The following is a 10,776-nucleotide window of genomic DNA, read 5'->3' as shown; positions in this document are numbered from 1 at the left end:
CTCTCTCTCCCACTCACTCACTCACTCTCCCACTCACTCACTCACTCACTCACTCACTCACTCACTCACTTGTGCGTGTACATCGTGTAACTCCACCCACGTAATATTGCAGGAGGATCTGCCGTCGCCGACAGCCATGAGTCCATGTGAGTGCGAGTGCTGCCGTGCAACTTGTTGTTGAGTTATTCGTGCAATGCATACCCTGTATATGAGTGTCCGTGCATCCGTGCGTGTGTCTGTGGTCTAATCCACTGTCATTTGTGCGGCCGTATGTTGGATTGATTGACAGTGGCATCACCTTCCCCGAAGGCTTCGCCGGCGAAAGTGACTGCTGGCGCCTCCACCACGCCACCCATGGCGCAAGCACCCGCTCCTGCGCAACCTGCACCACCCAAGTGAGTGGCTGACATGTTATGCGCCTTTGTCAACAAGGACAGGGAGGCACTGCGTGCGCACACGCAAGAAAGTGCGGTGGGAGGGAATGTCGCTTACTTTCTTGCTCTGTCAATGGGTCGCAATCTCAACTCGCCCTTGACTCTGCTGTTGCTGCTGGTGGCAGGAAAAAGCGCGTGCACTGGAAGCCCGACTTGGCAGAAATCAAATACTACGAACTTGAGGAGGAGGAGCGATCCAGCAAACGTGTGTGTGTGTGTGTGTGTGTGTGTGAGCGACTGTGTGTGTGTGTGTGTGTATGTGTGTGAGCGACTGTGTGTGTGTGTGTGTGTGTGTGTGTGTGTGTGCTGGGTTGTGTCCTCTTGTCCCAATGTCCGTTTCCACCCATCCGCCCATCTCTGCAAATGAAGGTTTCCTCCCCAACCGCTCATTCTGCGCCCTCACCTTTGCTTGCCCTCCTCCATGCCTCCAGAGAAACACTTCCGGGATCTTGCGTCGGGAGAACATGAACGAGAACGGTATTGCGCTGCTCGCATTCACGTTGTGCATCACATGCGTGCATGCTTCGTCGGTCCACGGAAAATATTGTCTTGGCTCGCCTGGAAACAACTCACGCATGATGGCTCGTGTGTGCATGGCTACTGCCGTGGTACGGACACGTCTTCGTTGACAGCGTTGCGTTGCAGGAATTGCGAAAGCAGCACGAGATCAAGCCGACACTCGAATGGCACCGCCCAGTCCCGCTCAACCGAGAAGCTTTGCAAGCTGTTTCCGCTGGACTGGTCTGTGTGTGTGTGTGTGTCTGTGTCTGTGTGTGTGTGTGTGTGTCTTGTGTGTGTGTGTGTGTGTATCTGTGTATGTGTCTGTGCGCGTGTGTGTGTGTGTGTGTAATCATGAATGCCTACCCCTGTTTCTCTGCCTGTCTGCCTGTCTTGAGACGTTGGATTGCAGCATTGACACCGCTTGCGCGTGATGTGTGCTCGTGTGTGTGGTTTGCCAGGTGCTTGAGCGTGGAGCAGAAAGCACAGAGCGCGACGAGCAACTTCAGCGCTGTCGAGTGACACTTGGTTCGTGCCAAAGCCATTGCTGCTGCTGCTGCTGCTGCTGCTGCTGTGCTTGTTTTGAACTCTTGCAACATGATGTGGCGTGGTTTGCTCATCTTCACGTGTTTTGCCTTTCGCACGGACGCCTTGCTTTTCCACCCGACAGCATCCGTGTACAGCGGAGAAAACCAGGTTCCTTCCAGCCCTGCAGAGCCCGACGAGGAGCCAGCGGCACCAACACAGCCGTGCGCCACCATCCCCCTTTCCAACGAGGAAGCGCTTGCCATGGAGGCGATGCGTGCTGAGGAACAACAACAACAGCCGCAACAACAGCAACAACAGCCGCAGCAGCAAATGCTCTCATCCATCACAGACTTGGACGTCGATGACTCGTACGTGTGTGTGTCTGTGTGGCTGTGTGTGTGCACGTGTGTGCGTGTGTGTGTCTGTGTGTGTGTGCACGTGTGTGTGTGTGTGTGTGTTTGCGTGTGTGTGTGTGTGTCTGTCTGTCTGTCTGTCTGTTATCTGTCTGTCTGTCTGTCTGTCTGTCTGTGCCTGTTCTCCCCCTCCTCCACTCTTTCTTTCCTGTTTCCTTTGTGTTTGTGTGTATTTCACTGCTTGATGGATCCGAATATTGCCTTGCTTAATCCCTTGGCCCACACCCTATTCTTTCGGTTTTTGTTTCCAGCATTGTCGATGAAGCGACGCTGCAATCGCTGGCTGCTGCTCTCACCTCGGTATGTCAGCCACCACGCGCTTGCCGCGCGGCACATGCCGTTTTGATGTGTGTTCTGTCGAGCATCAGCAGCCCCCGTCCTTTTTGGCTTGTTTGAAAGTTGCCTGCGCCTTGCACATTCCAATTTCGGCTTGCTCACACGTACGGTTGCCCCTGCCTTGCTCGCTGTGTCCGGCATCGGAAACAGCAGCAACAACCGCCTGCGGCGCCGTTTGACCCTTCCAGTGTATGGGGCGAGTCTCAGGCGAGCCCCACGCGGCGCGGGGCGCCCGAGTATGCCCATGTGGAGTATGCTGGGTACGACCGTTATCGGCAGAATATTGGCGCGGCCCAGCCGCCCATGCACCGCGAGGAGCGACCACCACCTTATGAGCACCACCTGCCACATCCCCACCACCCTCGCCCTCACCCCCACGCTTCACCGCCCCCGCCGCCACCGCCGCGCGGTCCTGCCCCCGCCGCCGTCGCAGCACACGCACACGCGCACCAGCACCCGCCAGCCGGGTTTGGGTATGGGCGTGGGGACCGGCGTGACTTCCATCGCCGATCGCCGCCCGCAGCCAGGCGGCGGCGGGATTGGAAGCCGCGGCACGAGATCCCGTGCAAGTTCTTTGCCCAGGGCCGGTGTGCGCGGGGCGACAGCTGCGAATTTCTGCATGAGCGCAGATAGTGTCGTGCTGCGGCTGTGCTGCGGCTGTGCTGCGGTGCAAGCGTGAAGGCGAGATGGTGCGTGAGAGTGAGATGGTACGTGAGAGCAGGTGATGACGGGACAAGGCAACCAGTGTTGTGCGTGTGTGTGTGTGTGTGTGTGTGTGTGTGTGTGTGTGTGTGTGACTATGCGGCATTAGTATTAGTAGGTTGGAGGGGCGACGCCAGAAGCTTTTGGATGGTGGAGGAGGGAAGGAGAAGAAGAAGTGGTTGAGGAGAAGGGGGGCAAGAGGTAGGGTGTGTATAGACCGAGAGTAGGGCACGAGCGAGGTGAGGCTGTCATGTATGCCAGCGTGGTCACATCATGCCAGGTGGACAAGCCATCACAACAAGTGGCGCGTGTGTGTTTGGGATGAAGGTGAGGGCCGCACTGGTGAGCCCAGCATTTTCCTTCTCGTTGCAGCCACCGACAGCAGCCACCGACAGCAGCAGCAGCAGCAGCAACACATGCCACGCCGAGGAACAACCCAGATCCGCTCGTGATCTGATGGCACAAGTCCCAGTCAAGCCGGCAACTCAAACACAAAAGCACGCACACGCGCAAACACACAAAAACACGCAAGCCCTCACGCACAAGAAGAAGCTCGAGCGCGCTAGTGGACCAGCCATTGATTGAGTTGTGAGGCCCAGCACGAGCACAAGCAAGCAAAGAAGTGGCCGTTCTGTTGTTGTTGACAGTGTGGTGTGTCCGGGCGTGGCCACACACACACACACACACACACTGGCGGCGCGCAATTTTTGGTTTGGAGTGATTTGAGCACGTTGTTTGTTTTTTCCTGTTTGGGTGCATTGTTGTTGCTGTTTAAGTTTTGCGCGGGAGGTGTGTTCGCATCAGGACAGGACACTTTCGTTGTATCTTGACGTTGCTTGTGTGCATCAAACCATGCGCTTGCGCAGTAAAGGCTACCTCTGGGCACCTACTGATCTGAAGCTTTTTTAGTGTGCAACGCGCCTCAACGATGTTGAGATCGGTGCCTCGTTTTGGATTGCTTGCATGCATCAAGCGGTGGGACATAACCCGGACACACAACACATACATCAAATGCGCACGCGAGCAGTCCCAGCTGTTCCCCTGCTGGACGCCAGCTTGGTGGATAGCGACGATTGCTGCTTCTTCGTTTACCGACTGGATGTGCTTCTGGGCTTGCACACTGCTCGTCATCTTCCCCCTCCCTGCTCCCTGCTGCTTCTTCTTTGTTGTTGCTGTGCTGCCTTCTCCCGCACAAAAAAGCAGCAAGGCGAGGCAAGCAAGGAGAGAGAAAAAGGGAGCAGGAATCAGAATCAACACACACACACGTTGCTGTGCGGGTGAGTGAGCGAGTGAACTAACGTCGCTGTGCCTCTTTTTGAGCCGTGAGACATCGCCATTCCCCCTATCTGCCCGCGACTTCCATCCTCCCTGGAGAGCCTCCTCACCCACCCATCCATCCATCCATCCATCCATCCATCCATCCATCGGTCGACCCAGCACTGACGCCGTCTTCGCTGGAGCAAGCAAAGCCAAGCAAAAAACAAAGGTCAGCATACCGCAGGAGAAGCAGGAGCACGAAGCAAGCAATGGGCTCTCCTGCCTATCCTTTTCTGCCTTCATGGATGTCTCCCTGTCTCTGTGCAAAGCCGGCATTGGTTGTCCACCATTTCCCACTCACGCAGGGCTCCGCTCTCGTCTCTTCCATCCATCACACTCCACAGCAAGGTCAGATCATCAAGGGCCCAGTTGCAAGGAGGACGCGCACACTTGGTCATCTGCTTGCCACTCTGAAGGCAAAGGAACTAGAGAAACACAAGAAGCAAACCATACGCGTTCGAGCTTGACCGCCGCCCCCACCAAACAGAGCAACGGTGAGCAAGCATGTCATCCTCCCTGCCACACGTCATCGATGCATGCTTTTTGCAGACACCGCGTGGTGGCTATCGTTTCTCCTTGGCGTGTGCATGTGTGTTTTGTGTTGTTGGGTTGCTCGTGTATGCGCTTGGTATCCATATGACACAATCCCTTGCCGTTGCAGCTGCCACATCGATCACTCGCTTGTCTCTTAGCTTGTTTGAGAACCTGCCACCTCTACATAGATCTGTTGCTCCTGCTTGAGCGTGTCTATGTCTAGTTCCTTGCCATCGTGTATTGTTTGCTGTGACGTTATATCGGCTCATCTCACCAACCCTCTTTTGCGCCCACCGCTCCCTCACAAGGCAAGACCACCTGGCGGGCCAACGGCAACAACACGCGCACGGCGCCTCTCCTTTTGCTGCTGCTGCTGCTGCTGCTGCACTGTACGTTGTTGCTACCGCCATGGTGTGTATGTTTGTTTGTGTGCATGTCGCTCTGCTTCGTTGTTTTCCTGCATGGCTTGCCCATGCATGCAGGCACGCACGGCTGCGTCAGATGTTACCTTGAGTTTATGTGCTTGGGAGAAAAAAAAAGGACATCCTCAACCTCTCCTCCTCCTCCTCCTCCTCCTCCTCCTCCTTTTTTTTTTTTTTTTTTTTTGCCTGGTTGCTCCCATGCCCTTCCTCGCTCGCTCGTATCCGATCGCACATTCCCTCACATCAAAGCTTACACTTTGGTGGGTTTGCAGATGTCAAGCTTGGCTTCGCCTGCATTGACAGATTCTGAACGATTGTCTCGCGACAGCGGTATCCGCCTCTCTGCATCTCCTCCACAGGCCGATCAACAACCGGTGCGCTGTTCTTGCATGCCCTGCAGATAGAAAGTGCAGTCATAGCAACTTGCCCCGAGAATCGCTGCATACCTGCACACATGCAAGCAGCTGCAAGCAGCAATTCTCGTTGTGCCTTTGCGACGTTGCGACGTGCCGTGTCCTTTGGATTATAGGGCACCTTGTTTTCGCTTGTTCTTGCTTGTTCTCTCCCCACCCATCCCAACTGCTCCCACGTTCCTTGCTTCATTCGCCTTCTGTCAACGCCCATTGTTCCTTTGTTCTGACACCCCTCTGTTCTCTGTCTTAGTTGATTGCTTGAGTGTGCTTTCCTCCCCCCCCCCCAAGCCGTTGCTTGCGTGACTGAGATCACCATCGTGTCCTCGTCTTCGCGTCGTTCTCACACATGCTCTGGTTTATTCTCTGCGATTGTCCATGCGCTCTGTTCAGACCAACCCCAAGACCCTCAAACGGTGAGTGTTGCGGTCGCGCCGCACGACAAGCTGTTGATCCCACCAGAGCACACACCACCTACTCTCGCCTCCTCTGTCACAGACCCTTATCCAACACTGCAATTGATTCAACTTGTCTGCTCTTTGTGTGCGTGCGTGCGTATCGCTGCGGTCTGGGCCTCACTCCCTGGGTTGTGTTTCAGGCGTTTCTGCAACGTCTCACGCCCTCGCCATTTCAACCCACTTTCCGTCAACATTGTTCCACATCACCCCACTCCACTCTCACACGTTTGCCCCCTTTCTTTGCGTGACACTGCCAGAACTCCCTATTCCATCAACACCGCCACCATTTCCAACATCGACACAGAAGAAGTCAGTAGGATTGACAAGGGCGCAAAGCCCGACAACTTGCGCTTGTCTCTTTTGATGCCGGGACCCACATGCTACGTTTGAGCGCATTTTTTTTGCACCGTTTTGTTAACGTCTTCACGCTCTGCAAACCCGCCGTCAACTTCATCATCACTCATCATCATCATCATTGTCATCATTACCGCAATCAGAAGGACAGCCCCGCAGCAAAGGTCGAGCACGACCTGCGCAAGTGGGAGGTGCGTGCCATCCCTCCCAAATAGCAACTGCACCGCTTCACTACTCATTCACTCCCACGCGCTACGTGCTGCCATCTCTCGCACTGTTGCTACTGTCGCTCGTCTTGTCCAACGTCATGTATGCAAGTGGCACTTTGTTCTCGCTCACACTCGCACACACACACACGCACACCCAAACTCACACACACACACACACCAAACACACACATACACACATAGGAGACGATGGATGCCGTGGATCCGCAGAGCAGCATCAAGAAAATTGAGGACGATGACACGCGCTGGCTCAACACGCTCGCTGACACGGATGTCTTTGACGACGGCCCGACCACTCCACCCCTCACCACAAGCGTGAGCGGCGGTGCGTTTAGCCAGGACGACAGCGGCCTCTCGGCGCTGCCCTCCTTTGGCACGCCGTCTTCCACTGTGGGCACCGCGGCCACGCTGAGCAACACCAGCAGCACGCACGGCACCATGGCCCCCGGCACCCCGCTGCACCCTCACGATGCAATGGCCTGGGCCACACACGCCACGCCGTACCCCGAGCCACCGCAGCAATTCGCCGGCTTGGAGCCGGCACTGGCATCGCTCTCGCTCTCCGGGGCAGGCCCTTGGAGCCAGGCGGGGCCACAGGACAGCACAGCCAGCGGGCCCATGCCCACGACGCAAAACGAGCAGCAGGGTGGGTGGTCTCTGCCGCAGCACATGTCTGCGCCGGACAGCGCAAACATCTCCCCGCCCCTGGCAGATGACAGCGGCGTGGCCACAACGCCTGCGCGCCCCCAGGCCGAGTTTCACCAGCAGCCGCAGGCCTCCGCTGGCGGCGGGTTCCAGCCATGGTCCGCTTCAATGCACCCACAACAGCAGCCACAGAGACAGGCCATGCAGCACGCTCACGCCCAGGCCCGCCACCCACAGTTCCAGCAGGCGTACATGTTCCCGCAGCGTGCCAAGTCCGTCTCTGCCGACCCAAACATGTTCACGGGCGGTGGCACGGGAATGAGTGGCAGTGGTGGCCTCATGCTTGCGCCCGGGTCCCAGGACTGGCTGCCTGCCAACCCCCCTTCTTCTCAGCAGCAGGAGCAGCAACAACAGCAGCAGCGGCATGACCCTGCCCAACAGCGGCAGGAGCAAAAACCGCCACAGCAGCAGGGCATACCCCCACCCCAGCAGCATGTTATGGGTGCTTCGTTCCAACCCCAGCACCCACATCATCAAGCCCTCCATCTCGGCCACCCCCACCACCATCCCCACCAGCAGCACCTTCATCATATGCAGCCAGGCATGGTGCCCCCGCCGAACCATCGCTATGCACGCGCCCACAGCGAGCCGGCCCCAGGCATGCACTTTCACGCGCCCGGCCCTGCAACTGCCCCTCACACCCCCCACTCTTTCCTGCCCCACACCCCTGGCCCGCTGATGGAGGAGCCGCATGGGCATGCCCCACCGTTCCACGCGCACCCGCACCCGCACCACGCTCATCACCACCACCTCCATCATCACGGTCATCCCCACCATCCACCGTCCGCCTTCATGTTTGCGGGCGCGCCATTGGCCTCACCGTCGACTGAATTCAGTCATGACAGGTACGATGGAATTTAATGTGGAGTTTCCACCCTTGCTGGCCCTGCATGTGTGCCGCACTAATTTTCAATGCTCTTGCATCGCTGCTTGTCTCTCTTTCCCCCATTGCTTCCGTTTCCTTCGTTCGTGTTTTTGGAGTCGCCAAATCATCCACCCGTCTTCTCTTGGGGCGGCCTCTGTGCTTTCACTCGTCTTCTCGCTTGTCTCTCCCTCGTTTCTTTTACATCACATCACTTGACGTCACACACTGGCATTGGCGCGCTCGCCACGATAATTAATTTTTCGCTTTGGGCGCAGTTGTGTCTTCGTGTCATCATCAGCACACATTGCCACACACTTCTCTTCCTCCTCGTTCCTTTTGTCGAAGACCTGACACGCTGGCTCTCCCGTCTTGCTTTTCTCTGACAACAACCATGTCGACTCACCAGTCTGCCTATGCTTCTGTGACACCACCATCACACGCACCACCTCCTCCGCCTCCGTCGTCGCTCCCGCTTGCATACGCGCCCCATCCCCACGCACCACCCCACAACCACCACCATATCGTGTCAACGACGTCTGGAACGGCCGCACTCCACCACGTCCCGCCACAATTCCCGCAACCTCAACACCCGCACTCCGCACCATCACCCCACCTCGCGCACAACCCCTATCCGGAATACAATCCCCGCGCTTCCCATGCACCCATGCAACAACAATCACAACCACACCAACTTGTGCAACACCACCAACCGCACCAACTCGTGCAACAATCACAACCACACCAACAACAACCTTATCATCAACAACCATATCATCCCCAATACCAACAACAATACCACCCCGGCGCACCCGCACCACTTCCTCCCCATCATTCGCATGTGCACCCGCATCATGGCCATGCTGCCGTTTCGCACCTGCAAATACCCTTGCATCCCCAACACGCTGTGGCGCATCATCCGCACGCCTTTCATGCGCAACCCCCGGCCGTACCCGACCAACCACGCAACAACAACGTCAACACCGCCAACGCCCACGACAACAACAGGGATGGCCGGCGTCGCCCATCAAGCAGCCGCAACAGCGCCGAACGCGGCACGCCGCGGCGCGGCAACAACGGCCTGCAGAACACCTTCCGTCGCCTCAACCTCGACAGCAGCACGCGGCTGCGGGACCTCGCGGGCCGCATTGTCGAGCTGTCGGCGGACCAGCACGGTTCACGCATGATTCAGCACTGCATCGAGTCTGCCACGCCGGCAGAAATGCACAAGCTGCTGGAGGAGGTTGGCGAGCAGCTGTACCAAGTCATGACTGACGTCTTTGGCAACTACGTCATCCAGAAGCTGCTGCAGTATGGCGATGGCACCGTGCAGCACGCCATTGTCAACGGCATGCGCGGCCGCGTGCCGGCACTTTCCATGCACAACTACGGCTGCCGTGTTGTGCAGGAGGTCCTTGCCACCGTCACCTCTGCCGAGCTGCGCAACATTGTTCTCAAGGAGCTGGAGGCATACAATGTGAGCGATCTCATCATGGATCAGCATGCCAACCATGTCATTCAGAAGTGCGTCACCTCGCTTTCCCCAGACAACCTCGGCTTTGTCATCTCCGCCTGCGAGCGCCAGGTGTGTGTGTATGTGTATGCGTGTGCGTGCGTGCGCGCGTGTGCATCTGCTCGTCTGTGATGGTGTGTATGCGTGTGCGCATCTCTTTCCACTGCACATCTGGTTTGATGCTCTTGTCGCGCCCACTCGCTCACACTTCCGCCCACCGGCCCCATTGTTCGACAAACGCATCATGTGCACGTTGCGTGCAATTGCTGCGAATGTGATGTGGTGTCTTGTGGCAGGCCTCGGCCATGTCCCGCCACCTGTACGGCTGCCGCGTGATTCAGCGCCTGATTGAACAGTGCGAGTCGACGCAGCTGGCTCTTGTGTACAAGAATGTGCTTGACGACTGTGCCTCCCTCATGAAGAACGCGTACGGCAACTACGTCATTCAGCACGTGCTCGAGCATGGCAAGCAGGAGCACCGCGACGTGGTCATGGACTGCGTCTCCGGCAACCTCCTCACGCTCAGCCAGCACAAGTTTGCCAGCAACGTGATTGAGAAGTTTCTGCGCGTTGCGCGTGCGGACCAGATTTCCTCGCTCGTGGCCGAGTTGTGCCGCAGCACTGCGCTGCCGGACGGAACCACGGCTGCTCCACTGCACATCATGATGAAGGACAAGTACGCAAACTATGTCATCCAGACGCTCATGCAGTTTGCCCCTCGCCAGACGCAGATGGCCCTTCTCGACTACATTCACGCCAACCGCGAAGTCCTTCGGTGCGTGTCTGTGTTGTGTTGTGTTGTGTTGTGTACGCGTGCTGTTTTGTACGTGTGTGTGTGTGTGTGTTGTACGTGTGTGTGTGTGTGCGCGCGTGTGTGTGTGTTTCGTGTGGATGTTGACAACTCGAGCTGCCTTTGGTTTCTGCCTACGCGATCTGCGTTACTATTCGCTGCACACCCTCACGTGTGCACAAATGCGCGTGCATTCATGTGACTGGCAGGGGTTACAACTATGGCAAGCACATTGTTGCAAAAGCAGAGGCTCTGCGTACACAGCGCCGCTAG

At 57.1% G+C, this 10,776-nt stretch overlaps 3 protein-coding genes across 3 annotated transcripts; all 3 read left to right on the top strand.

The window, feature by feature from the left end:
• Positions 1-136: 136 nt before the first annotated feature.
• On the top strand, positions 137-2,842 carry PTSG_01981 (uncharacterized protein; the record flags this gene model as incomplete). The annotated part of the gene is made up of 9 exons (XM_004997911.1): positions 137-146; positions 290-395; positions 560-641; positions 868-911; positions 1,067-1,175; positions 1,394-1,460; positions 1,603-1,828; positions 2,125-2,173; positions 2,360-2,842. The coding sequence occupies 9 exons, from the start codon at positions 137-139 to the stop codon at positions 2,840-2,842; spliced, it is 1,176 nt and encodes a 391-aa protein (XP_004997968.1).
• A 113-nt stretch (positions 2,843-2,955) lies between these two features.
• PTSG_11820 (uncharacterized protein) lies at positions 2,956-3,795 on the top strand. Its single transcript, XM_004997910.1, has one exon. It carries the CDS (start codon positions 3,185-3,187, stop codon positions 3,494-3,496), a length of 312 nt encoding a protein of 103 aa, XP_004997967.1. The 5' UTR covers positions 2,956-3,184; the 3' UTR covers positions 3,497-3,795.
• A 514-nt stretch (positions 3,796-4,309) lies between these two features.
• On the top strand, positions 4,310-10,776 carry PTSG_11819 (uncharacterized protein; the record flags this gene model as incomplete). The annotated part of the gene is made up of 11 exons (XM_004997909.1): positions 4,310-4,397; positions 4,573-4,722; positions 5,071-5,151; positions 5,457-5,558; positions 5,988-6,010; positions 6,310-6,361; positions 6,550-6,597; positions 6,817-8,183; positions 9,209-9,785; positions 10,010-10,488; positions 10,713-10,776. Exons 4-11 carry the CDS (start codon positions 5,457-5,459, stop codon positions 10,774-10,776), a joined length of 2,712 nt encoding a protein of 903 aa, XP_004997966.1. The 5' UTR covers positions 4,310-4,397; positions 4,573-4,722; positions 5,071-5,151.

Source organism: Salpingoeca rosetta, assembly GCF_000188695.1.
Source record: "Salpingoeca rosetta unplaced genomic scaffold supercont1.3, whole genome shotgun sequence".
Taxonomy (NCBI): domain Eukaryota; class Choanoflagellata; order Craspedida; family Salpingoecidae; genus Salpingoeca; species Salpingoeca rosetta.
This window is presented reverse-complemented; position numbering and strand designations above follow the sequence as displayed.

Excerpts from the sequence above, each read along its gene's own strand:
- PTSG_11820 (XM_004997910.1), top strand. The coding sequence starts at position 3,185 with ATGCCAGGTGGACAAGCCATCACAACAAGTGGCGCGTGTGTGTTTGGG.